Raw genomic sequence first — 18875 nt, forward strand, 5'->3', positions numbered from 1 at the left:
TTTTAATATGTTGCAGATTACATAAAAATGATACTGCCTTTTTTTAGGGTCATTTAGAAACAGTTTCTTATGGTGAACTGAAATGTAAATGGCACTTTAAACACCAGAATCAACCATATAGACAGAGGTGCTTAGTAGAGACCTACTTAAAAAAATAACTTGCTGGAAATTATACAATTAATGCACAATCCCAGATGGAGACAAAGACCTCTGGCATAATGCACCATACTTTTATTTATTACTTTTTTGTGCACGTTCTTCAAGAGACCAGTTGTGGGCCTCAGCTTTGCAGTAGATTTCAGATGCAAACATCTGTATGGATGAAATCAGGCTTTATGCCAATAATTTAAAACCCAGAACAGTCACTGCCTCAAACACATTGTATTTATTTTGGTAAGGGAAGTAGAAAAAATAAATGCAAATAGAAATTCCAAAAATAAATTCCTTCAATTCAGATTAGCAGTATAAAGCAAGATCATTTGTGTTTGTAATAATATATGAAATGTATTACCTATTTAAAAATAAATCCATAAGGTGCTGTTTAATAATAGTTTTTAAAAATGTAAGAACCATGTAACAGTACAGTTTCAATCTTAAAGGTGAACTCGCCGAAATGAGGTTTGATCATTTAAAGAAACAAAATGTTTTAAAATTGTTTTAAGTGTTTTAAACTCACAGGTTTAAACGTTAAGCTGCACATACAAATTACAGGCTTTATGTATACATTTATTTAAGGTTTTGTTTTAAAGTAAAATGAATAAAAACGGAAATACCTGTGAAGCTGCTTCGTGTTAGTGGCATATATTAAAGAAGAGAATGCAAAATCTCTGGACACAGTTGTTTGGTTGCTCTCAACCAGCTCTCAGCTCTCAGCCAGGGCTCCTGCTCAAGGACAGCCAGTATCTTTCATGAGTGAGTGAAGTCCAGTGGTGATCACTTCACACTACAGTCAGTGAGTAAAATCATTACCACTGTCAGTTTTATTCAGAGTATTTCAGATTCCTTCAGAGTTCTTCAGATTCAGAGACAGTTTCTTCCCACAAACTGTCAGATTAATGAACTCTACCCCTACCTCTGGCTCACACTGATATATTTTTAAGTTGTATGTTATTTAACTTGTTGCTGCTGCTGCTGTTCTGTGATATGTTTTTGGTGATTCCCTTAATGTCTTCGTATTGGAGCACACAAATAAGCATACAGTATAACATATAAACTGAACTGAATTATTAAAGGTTTTTCCTAAAAAACTGGTACGGAGATTTTTAAATGCCTTTTTTGCACTATTTTATATCTTATGCATAATTAAACAAACACGCATGCACTAAAATCCAGGGAGTGTTATTTATAATGGTATTTAGGTCTGTGGCTATCAAGATGTGCTAGAAATGATTAACATGTATTTGATATGTTAACACACTCGAGTATTTCAGAACTATATACAGGGTTAGTCAAAATGATGTCGACAACTTTGACAGTTTATTACAAATTAATTACATGGGTTACTGTGACAAAAAAGGTTTCAAATGAAAGCATACAAATCAAGGTTTCTAACAGTTACCTTACATCTGTGGAGGAGAAAACAAAACTTTAGTAATATATTGGCATTTATACTTGTCGACAACATTTTGACTAACCCTGTATATTATGTACAATAGGGAAATGTTCTGAGATTACAGAGAATTGCTTCTTCTTCTTAAGCACAAATAACTTTTAAGTAATGATTATTTAGAGAGCAGTGACATACAGTATTATACCTAGCCTATTGAAATATAAAATCACATACTGTAGCTCCAAATTGTCTCTACCCAGATATTCACATTACTGCAAAATGTGAGTCTCTACTGCAAATGTGCATTACTGGAGCGGCTTTTTGACTTCAGAGGAGTGTTTACAAACCAGGTCCTGAACCTGCAGAGTAGGAAATGTACATTCCCGTCAAACAATTTGACTCCGAGAATTTTTTTCTTTTCAACGTTTCAAAAAACAACAAAATCAATTGTCTAAGTCATTCCGTCAGTTTTCGTTTGGTAATCCTTTTGCATTTTTGATACAGAGTTAAATCAATCTTGCCCTCTGTCTGTGGCAGGAATATTGGATTAAAGAATAGGCTCCAGATCAGAGGGGCAACCACAGAGCTCCTACACAGCTGTCACTCTCCACCACCCCATCCATTAAAACATACATAAAATTAAAAAATCAACTCCTTATAGAAACTGAAAATAAATCACTGGGTCTTTAAATTTTTGCAGCACTGCTCTTGCTTCCAATTTTAAGATCCAGTTCTCCTTATAAACTAAGTTTTACTTGACTCTTGATTGCCAGCTCCTCAGTGCTGCTAACGGCGAAAAATGTGTTTTCTGTGTTCTTTCCTTCCAAGTCTTGGCTAAGGTTTGAAAAGACACAATATTACTGCTCTGTGCCATTACATCAACATATGAGTAGCAAATTTCAAAGGAAAGTCGGAGTCACACTGCAGTAATTACAGGAATTAATGTGCATGCTTTTTTATTTTGAGAAGTCAACAGTGAAGCAAACTCCATTTACAGAATGATGGATAACTATAAGCAAAAGCATAAGTAGAATTATAAATAACACCAGTGTAGTTTCCTTTGCTTGAAAGGAGATGGGCCTGTATAGTATAAGGGTTTGGTGTGCCAGGCAGCTTGTGTGGAAACATGAGATAAAGGGAAGCAGGGAACACTTCCTGCAGGACCTAGTAATTACACTACATCTCACAACACTACTGCATATGGAAATATGGTACTGTATATATCAGTGATCGTCACTCCTGCCCAATATGAATATGAACTTCTGATTGTAATTCAACCTCAGCAGTTAACATGAGTAGATGACTGATTTAATTAATCTTAATTACATATTGTTTGAAGCCTTCAGCCATTGAGGTGTCTGATGTCCCCATAAAGCTTGAAAGGTTGTGATTTTACATGAGCAGAAGTGAGGATCACAGGTCAAAGACGACATTTTTACATTTGTCTGATATTAACTTGAAAACTGATAATGCAAGTAATCAAGAATAGTTAGAATCAAGAAGTAATACTGGAGAGGCTTTCACTTTATAAAGTATGGCATTTCTCATATCTGTCAATTTTGTCTTATTCTTAAATATCCTGGCAATTTTAGGTGAAGTGTATAAATGGGGTATCTACCATTTCCCAATTGCACTAAGGTTCAGATCCCAGTCGCAAAATTTCTTACTTGCATACCAGGCAAGGATTCATACTTTTCCTCTGCTGTCTAACCAATCCCATTACCCTAACCCATTCCTTTTCCTTTACCTTAACTTATCCCATTACCCCAATCCATTCTTTTATTTTAACCTGAACCTATCCCATACCCCCAACTCTTTTCTTTATCTTAAGCTATCCCATTACCCCAACCCATCCAGGTGCAGTCCCAGTTCTTCACAACAGGGCTCAGCATAGGTAGATTAAATCAGGGTGCTGAAAAGCCAACACAATATCAGTAATAGCTGACATATTCAGAATACATTATTGAACATCATAACACGCTCAAATGCACTGCCACGTGTATAATGGCAAACATGTTCCTTGTTTCACCGTTCGATGACAGCATCTCAAAAGTCTTGCACAAATGTTTTCTGTTCTTGTCTATCTCCCTCCTGCAGGCTTACTCGGTTCAGTTAGTTGTGAGTTCATCTGGCCATGTCTGAGAAACTCTGATTTATCTCATTATATACAGTATTGTATTTTGATATGTTTCTATCTGAATGACAGACAAACAGCGTGACACAAATCATGCAAACCAAAACAAGCGAAGACGAAAAAGAAAATGCTTTCAAAGAAGTGCAAGCATTTGCTTTCAGTATTGCATGTTGTTATCCTGTAGGAAAAGCAGTCACCTAGCAATATCCAGCTGATTAAGTCCATGCATCTGCGTTGGGCTGTTTTTGATCTAGCGTGCTGGCAGAAGTGACAGGATGCAAAATGCTAAAGAATTTGAACCAGATGAAGCAAAGCTGAAGTTCTCTGCAGGAAAAAAGAACCATCAAGTTAAAAAAAAGTTGTCAATAAGTTTGGAAGTACTTAGACATTTATCGAATTTTGGTTATGACACGTATTTGAAAGTGCCGGGTTGTGTAGGGCTGTGTAACAAAAATAGTAAAAAAAAAATACCACTGGTATCAGCCCTTTCTGCTAGAATGCATTTCAGCTGAAATAACAACCACACCCCTACATGCTATAAATCGTTTGCTGTGAAAGAAAGAAAAAAGCCGCATCTCACCTAAAGAAAGTCTAGAATATGGGTTTCAACATATCTGTCTGTCTGCTGGCTATACTTTCCTAATATGCTGCTGGTGAATGTACTCAGATACCGAGCTCCCACGGGACTCATAATTTACATCACGGCACAGTGTTTTACTGGCCTGGAAGCACTTGAAGTCAGTTAGCGTGGTTCCCTGCCAGTCCAAACAGAAAGGGCCATTGGTATGACAGTGTGTGGGGGAAAGCAAAGTGCTGCTTGCAAAGTGTGGCATGGGTTGGAGTTTACATAATATTCCTTTTGTGTTTGTCAAACACCGTTAACTCTCAGAGTCGTGCATTTTAAGCACAGAAAAGAGCATTCGGCCTGAGAAAGAAAAAGTCTGAACCTATTATTTTATTTAAAGGTAAGCAGGTTGAATTATACTGTTTTCTCTTTCTTTAGACTTGCGTATCTCTGTATGTTGGTTGAGGGAGCCAGAGAAGATTTTGGAAAAAAAAATCAGCAAATCAGACCAACGCAGCCTGTCTGGTGTACATATACAAGGTTTAGTAACACTGAATTGAAAAAGCACATTTTGCAATCAATATATTTCCAGATTGTAAAGAAGTAAAAAAACATTTTATTTATGAAATGGACCTGAACTTGCTGTTCTATTCATGTAAAGTTGCAAACATACTGTAAGTATATGTATTAAATACTAATAATAAACTCATAATTGTTGGCTATTAGCTACACTTGTAAACATAAAAAGTAAGTACAAAATGGCATTGTTTCTAGAGGGTGGCAGTTCAGATGTTGTGGTGACAAAGATAGAGAGTGCCAAAATATATTTTTGCAGCACTATACACAGTTGCAAGAGAACTAGATTTGCTCAACTCTGTTTCTTAGTCTGTTTTCTTCAGTCACACAGAAGAAACAAGAGGTCAGGTCAGAGGTGAATCAAAACTATTAGCCTATTATGAAATACTATTCTTTAAACACGACTGGCACAGTTTCACATAAGCAAATTGCTCTGCCTAGCCTTTTGTTTTGATGCTTTCTGCACTTATAACCATTTTGTTTCTCAAAAGCAACTGTACTTACTGAAATATTAATAAAATGTTAATTGACAGGGTAGGATCAGGACATCTGCATTCTGTCATTCTGAAAAACATCATTTTCAGGTCAAAATATTTTATCTAGGCAAGGAAACCAGAATATCTTAATTCCTCCAGTTGAATTTATTCAAGATGCATTTTCCCAAAAATGGTTCAAAGGAGCAAATGCATTAAAAATAAAATTTAAGGGCTGAATTCTACTATTCTTTCTTCCTTTGGTCAACCATATATTGGTTGTGGGAGATAAATATCTGCAAATATGATTTTTTAAAGAAATTCAGTTTTTCAAATTCAAATTTTTATAAGCTCGGAAGGGCATCTTTTCTTTGAAGCAGGTGTTTAAATATAGCAATAGTAATTGGTCTAGTCCCACAGCATGTTGATATAGAAATTCACTCTGTTCTAGTAATCAAGAATAGAGATATACTCCACATCAAAACTTGGCAATTTTCTGAAAAAAGGAAATCATTTCAAATCAACCAACTAATCTATAAAATTCAGATTAGAGTTAATCTTCTTGGTTAAAATAAGTATAGACTCAGAGCACTGGGGACAACACTTTGTCCAAATCTGAAAAGTACTGTCCTATTGGTATGTCATTCTCTGAGATTTCTCTAGAAAAGACATAACATTTGAACTGTGATATGAAATCTTTCTTGTAAACTGCTTTATAACATGATTGAATGTTGAGCTAAATTTCCATTAAGAAGAAATACTTTTTTCTGCTCAGTTAATATTTCGATGTTTGTAACAGCTACTGTTAAAGAGAGTTTTATAGTGCAGGGACAGAAGACACCATCTATCAGTTTTAATTTGTAGAAGTTTCCTACAATATAACAAAATAGGGCCTGACAGCCACTGACTATATTTTCCACATTAGCACTAGCAATATCGTAAATTATTCAAGTGAATACTAATGGATGTTTCTTAAATATAGTGGCTCAAACAGAGAGTAGCCAGTAATGATGGGTTATGCAACTTTTCAGCAATCTGTATTCCTCCTTTTTTCTGCTTTGTAGGGGGGATTGGGGATGATTGAGTGAGACACTCACATCAGGATTGGTGACCATTTGCAATGATTTCTAGACCTTCAGCCTGTTATTTTTCTCTCCAGTGTTTAAAGAAAAGCTTAAATTAAAAGATTTGCCCTAGAGGCAGTCACACACACAATATGCATTTAAGGGAAATGCTTGTCAGCACTTGTATATGAATACAGAAGCTATGTACCACAACAGCCAGCAGGGGTCACCTGTTATCACCGCCCCCACTCAGAGAGCCCATCCTAAAGCACACAGAAAACTCAGCAGCAGGCATCTCAGATGAACTATGGCACTAAAGCAAGTGTGAGACAAACAGCATAACATCACTGTTTGTACTGCATTGATTTTGGATGGTTATTTATCTCAACAATCCACAATCTAAGACACTATTCTTCATTTAAGGCTGAAAAAATACCCTGTATTCACAAAGCATTTCATTCAACTTCAGCATCAGTGTTTTTTTTTCTGGAGGCTATAATTTTTAACCTAAGCCGTAAAGTTAATGAAGAATGAAATATTAATTCACAGCATCCATAAACACAACTGCATGCTATGTGACATACTGCACATTAAATTTCACGCAAATTAAATTGTTTTTAAGAAGAGTCAGTAATAGAGTTATACATTTTGAGAATATAGCCCAATATGCTTCTCATAAAGTGAAAGGAGACAACAATGTGCTACCCAAAACAAATGTCATGCTGTACAGACATGTACTATAATGTTTCAGCAGTTCAATAATCAAGAGAAAATGTCTTCATTAGCCTTCTGAGCTGAAACAGTCCTGCTTCTCAGAGGTAATGAAGGTGAAGAATCCTATAAGCACAAATGTCCAAGGGAGGCATTGAACGGAAGTCATGAGGCAACATGTGCTTTTTAAGCGAGGAAGAAAAGAGCTTTTATCTAGCCTGTCTCAGCAGTCTCTCAGAACACTTATGAAACAGGATTCCTAACTGAATTTTCTAATTGCTTCGCAGAACATCCCTTTCCATTAGCTGGACAAAGCCAGAGGAAGTGCATCAGCCGCTATGCCACACAGCTGCACCAGACACAAGAAGAAGGCTGATGGTCCAGTCCGGAGGATGGAGAGGCGCACTGCAACGGGCAAAACCAGCCAGCGGTCGAAAAGGCTGGGGGTCATTTCCAGGTCGTTCATATTGTGCAATTCCAAAACCAGCGACGATGGCTCCAGCCCTGAGGAAAAATACCCTGATTCCACAGAAATGGAGGAGAGTGGCAGAGAGAAATCCAAGAGGAACCTTAGGCCAGGGGCCCTCTCCGCCGCGGACTCTGTGGAACAGACAACTGCACCAGAGCCCCCAGCTTGTCACCAGCTGAGGGCCCCAGGGGATGACAGGAGAGGCATCAGGAGGACCTTTTCCATCAAGGTATTTCTGGACTGCCATGAATCTGCTTCTCTGTGCATCCCTCTGACTTAAGACTTCAGAGGCTAGCGAAGCCGGTGTTTACACTGTGATACGGTACAGTCTGCACGGTTATACAGAGGCTGTTTCTTTGCTGGGACAATTCAGCATCCACTGAAAGTGAATACAATTAAAACAAACTGCCAGATGATCTACACTGCAAGGCAGCCTGTAAGAGGTTTGTCAGTGTTTAGTCAAGGAGAATTACAGCTTTAGAGAAAAAAAAGATACGAAGTGTAGTTATTTTTACCCCCGTCGACGCACCTTTGTATTTCAATTCATGAAAAAATGAAATGAAATGAATGTGAATTGGAAACTCCTAAAATAACAGTTGTAAAATGTGTTTTATACTACAGCTCACGGCCAGTTCATAAATAACGTTTGATTAATTTACGGCATCTCATATGCAATTCAATATACTTCATGGAGATATTCTGAAAAATATATTAATCCAGCTTCTTGTTTCCTGATTACTTAAAAGTATCTTAGTTCCAACTGTATAACAATTCAATACTGATATTCACCTTACGCGACTTAATGGAAAAACATTGCTTTTTTAAATATAAACATAAAACATTTTTATGGACAACAGGGGAGCAATTACACACCTTTGATTTTACAGCTGAACCATTCAAGGAATAACTAAGATCTTAATGATCTTTTATAGAAGAAAACATCTTTAAAATATTGTGCTTCAATGAATTTGTTGACAATCCTAGAGCATTAAAAATTCAATATTCATTAATATAAGTATACATTTAAAGAGAAATTGTGATGCGGTATGCCAGCTTTGTAAGTAGTGCGTAAAGTCTAGTGGTTCATCAGGGTTCTGCCACTCTGTGATAAGACATAAATGTTAACATTTTCATGATGTAAGTGGCATCTAATATTTCATCTATAAATCATATGTCTGAAGACAAAGGAATGACTATTTCCTCACACCTTTCCGAAACTATGACAGAACCAGAATTAAATATTAATTTCAGTCTATTAATCTGAAATGCTGATAAATTGCAATAATAATTCCAAAAAAATTAAGACATTTAAATTTTTCTTCATTTTGAGCTTGGCAATGTGCTCTCCATTATAACCAAATAATAATAAAAAAACATTTGCATTATAGTCTGCTCCAGCAAATCGCTTTGCCAGCTTGATTCACACAAAAGCTACTTTGTTGCAGCCTCAAGGGAAAATTAACTTGTCCATAAAATCTTTACGCAGGTCTCATAAGAAATTCCAGTGATGTCATGGTCGCATGGCTCTCCTAAACAACAACACTGTGTAGTCAGATATGAAGTTCACAATGTGTACCCCCCTAAAATGGGCCATTTTTACCAATGAAAGCAAAAAAAACCCCAAACATTTCAATTAATGCACAGTAACACTAGTAAAACAAAAGCACTAACAAGATCTACTGCTCAATTTTTAGTTGTCACTAATCCTGCTGAAAACCTACTGTACTTTCTAATCTTTGTTACAATCTTTCACAAGAGCATAGCAATACAAATCTACTTTTGATTTGCTCATTTCAAACAGAATAGATTTTTCCCCCAGGCCACTGTACTATATTTTCTTATTAATGGCGCATGTTCCCCCAATATAAAATAACAAGTTTTATTTCTGTTCTTACTGTACATGAATGTCTTGTTTCACCTCTGAAGAAAAGCTGCTTGTATTCACATCTCTGCCATCTTTATTATAAAACAGGAAAGCAGCATCTGGAGGCTGTGTGTGGCCACTGGTGAAGAAGGCCTTAGAAATCGAATGTGTGATGATGATGATGCTGAAGCCCCTCCAAACAACTGCATGAACAGTGGATCAGAGGCCTACAGGTAGAGCCTGAAACAGCATGTTACTGTAGTACTGTGCTCTAAATGTACTCAAATTAACCACTTCTAGAAACATAAAGTAGCTACTGCTTGGATTTTCAATTATATTAATAAATCAGTTTGGCAATTGACATGTACTGTATGAAGCATAAGGTGGCTTGGTGGCACAGTGGTTAGCATTGCTGTCTTGCAACAATGGAGTCCTGGGTTCAATTCTGGACTTAGGTTGCTAACAGCATGGATTTTGTGTGTTCTCCCTGTGTTTCCTCTATGTGCTCCAGTTTCCTCCCACAGTTCAGAGACATTGTGATAGGCTAGGCTTCTGGGAGAATTGGCCCTGTTGTTTGTATGTGCATGTCAATATCTGTGTGTGCCCTCCAATAGACTGATGTCCCATCAAGAATATATATTGACTTGGACTTTTTGCTTGCTGGGCTAGGCTGTGGCTGCTTCATGATCCTGAACTGGATAAGTGGTTAGAAAATGGATGGATAGATATATCAAGCATCATTAAAACAACAGCACTTTTTCATACATACTACCAGGAAAATGACAAAATCCATTTAATACCAAGTGCACTGATATTTTAAAGAACATAAGCTAATCATTCAGCTGTTTTACATTTATCACCAACAGAGCTGATCAACAGTGGGTCTACTGTGACAGTCACAGGCTGCTAGAGAGTTAAGCCATCACTGAAAGCAGTAAAAGCTGTACATCAGGTTGCAGATGCAGTATTGTAATCCATTCTCTTTGTCAGCATGGATAAACATGTGCCTCTTCATTGGGTCTGAGCTCTAGATGTTGCACATTGTCCCACTCCTGTTACACATATTCAATGGAGTACAAGTCTGGCAAATAAGAACAAGTGCAAGTCATAAGACATAAGACACAGCATAACTGTCACATTCTGATCTCATAAGATAGTTCCTGTTACATGACCAGTATGAGGTCATGATTTATCCTGCAGGAATGCTGTTTCAATGAACTCTCAGGAAGTGCAGCAAATGAGTGCCCAGGACTTGATCAATGAAGAGCCATGCAGTCATGCTGCTATCAAGTCACTACAAGTCAAGCTCTAGACACTCCTGCACACACAACCACACTTGGACCTCCAAATTTTACTCATATCAGCATTACACTCACTGACATCCATCAGGCTGATCTACACAAAATTTATCACTAGAGCGGACTAGTAGCTGGCAGACAAGCTAAGGTGACTTTGCCCAGCCTTCAACATACGGCACTTATATCAAGAGCTGTTCTTTTGATAAGTGGGACATATTAGTTTCTATCTGTATGTTTCTTTCTTTATTTTCACCAGGCTTTACATTCAAAAGGTTAAAATGACTTCATCACCTGCGTTGACCATCAAGACTAAATTCTGGGGTAATTTAGTACATCTCCATCAATCAAGGTCATCAGAGTGCATCAGTGTCAGTCATGCAATTAATTAAAATAAGACAAAAAAATCAATCAGTATCCAAAATCCCCATAATTTATTTTTCAAAACACATACTGTACATGCACAATGAATAACTGGTATTTTTCCCCTAAAGCTTAGTGGTGTGTATATGTCATATATACTGTACATATATATATGTTTTTTCTAGGGATGGCTGTCTTCAGCCAGGAGATGAACTTCGCTTAGTTAATGGACAGTCAATGAAAAATCTATCAGAAATGGATACTGAGACCATAGTCCTGTCTACAGGAGGGCCGGTGGACTTGATTGTTTCCAATAATGTAAGATTTTTATTTGTATTATTAGAACTCTGCCACCCTGCAAGCACTCTCCATATTGAACAAAACTTAACTGAGCCACAAAACAAATTTCACGTAAATAAAAAAGAAGTTTTAAAATCCTGTACTTCAAATTGGTAAAGAGTTTTTACGATCCACGTGCCTTTAAAATCATATTTTGTTAGTATAATAAGTGGTATCTTAATAATTTAACTCTTCTGGATTTTTTATTGAATACAGTAGTTGGCAGGCCATGTATATTCAAATACATGTCAGCATGTCAAAAATGTTTTTATAAAGGTATACTTATAGGGATATAATAGAACCATGTGATAAAATAGAGTGAGAGGTGTACATCTAAATGGTAGGCAGATTTCTTCCAACGGAGATCAGTTTTAGGCTTTTTTGTTAAAAGCAGAAAAAGAAAATCATTAATCTTAAAATGGTAGACCAATATTCTACATTTCCACCAGTAAGCTATTTGGCAAAACCGTGTTGCAATCCTGTCTGTTTTTGGAAGATCTGGGAAATCAGTCAGGCTGTGGCAATGAAATAGGAGACAGTTAAAGTTTTTATTAAAAATGTGTATTTGGCCATCAACATCAAGGCATGTTTTAAATGTGAATTTATCATGGGTTCACTCCCCACCCCTCTGAACCCCAAAAAAGTGTCAAACGATATCAGGACATTGTCAGCTCTAATATACTGTATAGACTGAAATCTGTGGTGCTGGAATCCATATTCTGCATTCCATTCTCATGGAACCCTTCCCTAAGTGACATCATAATCCTTCTCAGCCAAGGAATGGATAGGCAAGGTGCTCAGAGAGGAAGGAAACTATAGACATGTAGGAAAGAATGTCCAGACATGTGACTCATCTGGATGGACTTTTCTTCTCCTACTGTTTTTTTAAACTGTATATTAAATGACTTTAGCAGTGTTGTTTTGAACATACCGAAGAATTATTTAATCTTAATGCTTTTGAACAGAAGGAATCTACATTCATTCCACAATTACCCTGACACTATGCATTTTGTTTACTTTTTGAAAAACAAAAGCTTGTGAAAAGAGAATGAATACTAAAGGTGCTAAATTTAAAATAGAAAACTCTTGGAATTTACGACCAGCTTCTGATTAAATTCCTCACATGTTTATTTCACTTTTGGACTCTTTAATGGTTTTTCCAGACTAAAACTATGGAGTAAATCAGGAGTTGGTGACAATGTGGAAAGTGACAGTGTTCTTATCTATGAAAAAGCTGGGGAGGTAGTATGTACGTTATTACACATGTACAATTCCTAAATACAGTACCTGCAAAAATATTAGGATACCAAAGTCCAAAATTTAATGTAAAATTTACATTTTTTATTTTTTAAGTAGCTCAAGGAATTTGCATTTGTGAGTATAGATTAAAGTAAGTACCATATGAGTTTCATTTTTAAGTATTTCTATGCACACATTTGATCATAGCAGAACAGAGACATACTTTATATTCAACCCAATAATTTTTAATGACCATGGGGTCATCCTCAGTAAAGACAAGTGAGACAACTTGCTCAAGCCGTGACATTCCCTCCACTATGCTCCACTATGCTTCACATGCGATGGTGTCCAAGTTGGTAAAAGTCTTCATTGTAAGACTCTGGCTCATCTTTGTACTCATGTTATGTAGTGACAGATGAGCGAGCAGGGCAGTGGCCTGGGGACTTTGTTTATGTGAGTTATGCTCATAGGGGCTAATGCTTTTGCTGTGTATTTTTTCTCTTTTGTGTTTGCTTCCCTCTCCTTTTAATTTCTTGCTGCTACCTAGTGCAAACAGTACAGCAGGTTACAGTTGTCACAGATTGTAGGACATGCTGTTTGCCTAGACACCTGTCAGTTACCACACAGTTGGAGGAGATATGTTCGATGTGCTGAGGTGCTGAACAAGCTGAGGCTGGGCCTGGAACAGAAGGATGGAAAGGAAAGGAAAGGCATATTACAAAGGAAGGAGGGTTATTGCACTGGGACACCAGGCAATCTGCGTGTCGTCGGTTCCTCAAGTAACCCTCCGCTGTTGATACATTCCTACCCCTCATGATCAACACGCCACTCCTGCCCCTCATTCTATTCTAAGGTTCTGCTCAGAAAGAGGATATAAAGAACCCAGTCAGCAGAGGCACGTGGAATTACAACTCAATTATGGGACCTACTTGTGCTAGGCGTATTGTGCTGGTCTGTGGTGGCCTAGGCCTGAGATTGACATGAGTGAGTGCTCATGGAGAATATAGAGTTGTCAGCATGGGAGAGAATCCTGGCACAGGGGTTTTTGTGCTTTCGATTAGAGGATGACTTTTTTTGGAACATTGCAAGGAACAGAGAGGACTGTGCAACACTGCAAATAACACTCCTTGGGATTTTCTTCTGGTTTCTTAGGACTTTTGTGTGATTTTTATGTTTGGTTCCTTTTATAAGTAGTGATTACGGGGATAATTACTTTATTGCAGTCGCTGAAGGAATACAAATGGCAATTACGCAATACCTGGCTTATGCTGATTTGTGGTTGCACTGGGGGCTCTGAAAATTTTGACAGTGTGTGTGGTTAGAAGAGTCCTAATTCCTTTTAAATGTGATAGGTGCCTTAGTCTGCAAGAGTACCAGCAGATTGTAAGTTTTTGCGACACAAGAAAATGTTTTAAACATGGTAGAGGTAGTGTCATGGCTTGGGCATGCGGAACCTCCCCTGGAACTGACTCACTCATCTTTATTAAAGATTTAACTAATGATGGCAGGAGAAGAATGAATACTGATGTTTACTGAAATATTTTGTCTGCTTATGTAGAGGAAAATGTTTCCATATTTATTGGATGGCTTTTCACCTAGCAGCATGAAAATGACACAAAACATACTGCCAATGAAACAGAGGGGTTCATCAGGAGATCTTAGTCTGGCCAAGTCAGTCTCCAGATTTCAATCCAGCTGAGCTGTAGAAAAAAGAAAACAGAACACCCAAGAATAGCCAAGATATGTCAAAGTGGCTACAGCAAAGACCTTCATAAAGTATCTCAAATCATGATCAGAATAACATGATCCTTCAAGAATATTCATGAATAACAAAGCAAATCCCTTTATTGTGAAGTACAAAATAAAAATGTTGACCTTGCTGTCCCAATACTTTTGGAGGGCACTGTATGTTGATTCATTTGGTTTTATTTAAACTAATCTGTAAAAAACATACTGCTATATCTCTACATTTGAGATTGTTTTTCAGTAGAAACACAGACACTTTCAGTTTTTCTTCTATACCTTAGAGGTGTAACTTATTTTGTTTAAACTTCAATTCATCTATATATGAGTTCATATTTTAGGATCTAAATGTATATTTTGATCAATTAATCAAGTTTAAGAACCAACAAATCATAATTTTGTGTTGTTTCACTGGAAAGATTGCCAGATGTAACTGGATTCACTCAGCCGTTTGTATTTGCAGGATTCCCTTACAGGTTCAAAGAAAAGCCCAGCACAAAGTCACTGCTCGCCCACCCTGGCATTGCCTGCTGCTGACAGAGACAACCTCCAACCACTGAGTTACCACCTTACCAAGACACACACAGGCAAAAACGGCTGCTCGCAGGTGACTGCTGCTCCCTTCACAGTGCTGATGAGAAACAGGAAGGAGACTTGCCAAGAGCTACACTCGTTTTGTAGCAGCAAGATTAAATGTTTATATTGAGCTGAGGTTCACATTGGAGGACAAGACAGGAAAGGAAATAAAAAATGGAAAACGTGCAAGTTTTGAATCAAATCAGAGTGCAATCAAAAATATAACATAAGGTGATTGAAAAAGAAAGAGGCAGCGACCTTATTGAGTCTTAAATATCATCTAATATGTATCATCTATTAAATACCATCTATATTATCTATTGTGGAAGGACGAAGCAGGACTTTCCAGAAAATTACAAAATACCTAAATAAAAAAAAATCAAATTTCTATACTTATAGTAAATAGCTGCAATTTTCAAGATATGACTTGGGTAAGGTCATGAAAAACGGTTTTGTCTCAATATACAAATACCAGAACTTGGGGGACAGACATTCACAGCATGAATTAACAAGGTTGCTGCTGGAAGAGGTGTAAGTGGGACCAGTAGGGGGCACTCACCCTGCAGTCACTGTGGGTCCTAATGCAACAGTATAGTGACGGGGACACTATATTGTAAAAAGGCACTGTCCTTCGGATGAGATGTAAAACTGAGGTCCTGACTCTATGTGGTCATTAAAAACCCCGGGGTGTTTCTCGAAAAGAGTAGAGGTGTTACCCCGGTGTCCTGGCCAAATTTCCCATTGGACCTTACCAAATATGGCCTCCTAATAATCCTCATCTATGAATTGGCTTCATTACTCTGTTCTCCTTCCCACTAATAGCTGATGTGTGGTGAGCGTTCTGGTGCAATATGGCTCCCATTGCATCATCCAGGTGGATGCTGCACATTGGTGGTGGAGGGGAGTCCCCATTACCTGTAAAGTGCTTTAAGTGGAATGTCCAGAAAAGCGCTATATAAGTGTAAGCAATTATTATAATAATTATTATTAAAGAAGGAGGGCAGATAATAATAGACCTTTGTTAGGATTCAGGCAGGCCATGCTTGTATTCTATGAAATGCACACTTAGTGCTGTTTTAGTTATAGTCCTCCCAGAAATGACAAACCGACTGCTGTGGCCTGGTTCTATGCATTCTGCTTGACAGGAGCCCATCCTAGAGATGACGGGAGATGGAACAGGCACCTGGGAGGGAGACAAGACAGACCAAGTTTCTCATAGCAAGATGTCCTGTATAAGGACTCGGAGCAATTCCACAAGTAAGTTAACAGAAGAAAGGAAAACTGGGCAGATTTTGTTTGGTGAGAGGGTGGGCTGCTTTAATTGCTGCTCTGTGGTCCCGAACAGGAGATCACAAACTGTCTTTTCCTTCACTGATGCAAATTAAAGCTAAAGAAATGTGCTGGTGAATGTCGTGGAACAATGGCCCATCATTGACTTGATACTCGATAATTCTAGGTGTCAATCCATACTGGATTGGGGATTTGGATGCTCTCATTATTAAAACTCCTGAGGTGTACCAAACCAATAATAACCAAACTGATGGAAATCCAGGTTTCTATGGAAACAGGAAGTCTCTCTCCCAACAGCTGGAGTTTACGAATGGAATAGCACAGGTAAGCACCTATATATCCTTTAGGAACCAACCAAAATGTAGACGCTTAGAATAGGTTCGAGTATGGAGCTGCATCAGCGTGCGTAGGCTGCAAAGTAACAAGTAAAGGTTTATTCCATGCAGAAAAGAGAGGAAAAGAAACACAACATTTTGACCGTCGAGCCTAAGGCGTGGCACCTTTTATTTCTGTCCAAAATGTCCAAGTTAATAATCTAGATTTAATAATGTGACTAAAATGGGAGAAACAGGTGTTCCTCATCGTCTTCGACATTCCTTTGCCTTTGCAGGTTTACAGTGCTGCTGAAAGTTACGGTTTGATTACTAACAGACTTATTCCTTGTACTTTTTATATGTAAATATTTGCAAGGTGTACTTTTTGCATAAGTACAGATGTTGATATCATCTATAACCTTTTGTCTTCATAGGTTGTCATAAAGCTGTGTGCCTTGTGAAATGACCTTATATGACAATTAATATTTTATCACTGGAAACACAGTTCTGAAGAAATACAAAATAACCAAGAAATGTATTATTGAGAATTAAAAGAAGTATTATCTTCTTCTATGGTGACACCCAAATATTAAGACGTCCCAAACGTAAGAGCACAAATGAATACCTTAATTGTGTACATTGGTACAGCAGGTCAGACAGTTCTGTACAGCTTAATTTTAATTTCAGGTCAGTCAGCTGAAATGTGAGAAAAACATGTTTCTGATGTATATTATTATGTGTTTCTATGGAAAAGATTTATTCTTTTTAAAATTATTTACCCTGCAGGTTGTTCCCAGGCCATCTCGCTCACTAAGTTCGGCACACTTGGTGAACTCAACCAGCTCCACACAAGCCTTTGTTATCTGCAATATTGTGCTGATGAAGGGGCAGGGCAAGGTATCTTTTGTCTGTAAAAACAAGAGTTTCTCAATCAACACACTTAACATTATACAAGTTTGTAACTGGGGAAGTGCAGTGGTACAGTGTTTAGCATTGCTGTCTTGCTATGCTGGAGCCCTGAGGTCAATTCCTGGGATATTATCTGTGTGGAGTTAGTGCATTCTCCTCATGTTCACATAAGTTTCCTCTGTATCCCCAGGTTTCCTCCCACAGTCCAAAGATATCCTGATAGGTTAATTGGCTTCTGTAAAAACTGGCCCTGGTGTGAATGTGTCTGTGTGTGCCCTGTGACAGATTGGCATCCCATCCCGGGTGAATCTCGCCTTGTACCCTACATGATTCTGAACTGGATAAGCGATTATTTTAAATGATGTGAAGTGAAAATTGTAATACTTTAGCATGCTACACTACTTAATTTCTTAGTAATTCATCCTTTATGCAGCATAATTGTAGTGTACAACAACTAGATATGATCACATATTTCTTGGTGTACATCCCAAAACAAAAAAGCTAGTTCTTTACTTTTATTGTTAATCGATATGCTGTGAAAGAACAATTCTACATAGAATTTAAAGGGCAAAGAATAATTTCAATTCTGAAATTAAAATGAAAGCTTTGCTTTACCCTAGCCAAGCCTAATTATTAACCGCTTTGAGGTTACACATTCCTTTAAGTACAGCCAGTATTAGTGTTTTACATCGAGTGTCACTATGGACTAACTACTCTCTCTAACATCTCAGGGTTTAGGTTTCAGTATTGTTGGCGGAAAGGACAGCATGTATGGGCCTATGGGAATCTATGTCAAGACTATTTTTCCTGGTGGAGCAGCAGCAGCTGATGGGAGACTACGAGAAGGTAGACATTCCAGTTTGATACTATTGTTCCCACAGCAGTGCTGTAGTTTCTGACAAGCATTTATAACCCCTAGTGTATGGTGTCTCACAGGCGATGAAATATTGGAGCTAAATGGAGAGTCCCTGCACGGTTTGACTCATGAAGATGCACTACTGAAATTTAAAGTGAGTTTCTGTGAAATAATCTAAAGCCCCAAACTCTTACGTTTGTGTATTTTTTATAGTTCCATCTCAGGTTGTGTTCCTATCATGAGTCTTATTTGTCCCCATCTAAAGCAAATCAGGAAGGGCCTGCTTACACTGGTGGTGCGGACCAGCCTGCGGGTGGGGGCAGTGCCCAGCTCTGGGGTGGTGCCCCACCTGTGTCGCTCAAGGTCCCTCAGCTCCAGTGCCTGTATCAGCAGAGGAAGCACAGACATCACAGACTACAGCTTCCTTGCCCACCCGGTCAAACCCAAGGACAGAATCATGATGGAGATCACTTTGCACAAAGGTGAGACACAATACTGTTGCTTGGACTTGGACCTTATTCTTCAAACCTAAGCCTGGATGTGAAA

At 37.9% G+C, this 18875-nt stretch overlaps 1 protein-coding gene across 1 annotated transcript in view; it reads left to right on the forward strand.

The window, feature by feature from the left end:
• il16 (interleukin 16) overlaps positions 1–18875 on the forward strand; it is a 34484-nt gene that overhangs the window by 160 nt on the left and 15449 nt on the right. Inside the window, exons 2-11 of the mRNA XM_088640729.1 lie at positions 7360–7770; positions 9514–9638; positions 11249–11381; positions 14848–14991; positions 16106–16217; positions 16417–16574; positions 17351–17461; positions 18205–18319; positions 18410–18483; positions 18595–18811. Of these exons, the coding sequence (XP_088496855.1) occupies positions 7411–7770; positions 9514–9638; positions 11249–11381; positions 14848–14991; positions 16106–16217; positions 16417–16574; positions 17351–17461; positions 18205–18319; positions 18410–18483; positions 18595–18811 (1549 nt within the window). The 5' untranslated portion in view covers positions 7360–7410. The remainder of the gene's footprint in view (positions 1–7359; positions 7771–9513; positions 9639–11248; positions 11382–14847; positions 14992–16105; positions 16218–16416; positions 16575–17350; positions 17462–18204; positions 18320–18409; positions 18484–18594; positions 18812–18875) is intronic.

The sequence above is a fragment of the Lepisosteus platostomus genome, chromosome 7 (assembly GCF_059453375.1).
Source record: "Lepisosteus platostomus isolate fLepPlt1 chromosome 7, fLepPlt1.hap1, whole genome shotgun sequence".
In the NCBI taxonomy this organism is placed as follows: domain Eukaryota; kingdom Metazoa; phylum Chordata; class Actinopteri; order Semionotiformes; family Lepisosteidae; genus Lepisosteus; species Lepisosteus platostomus.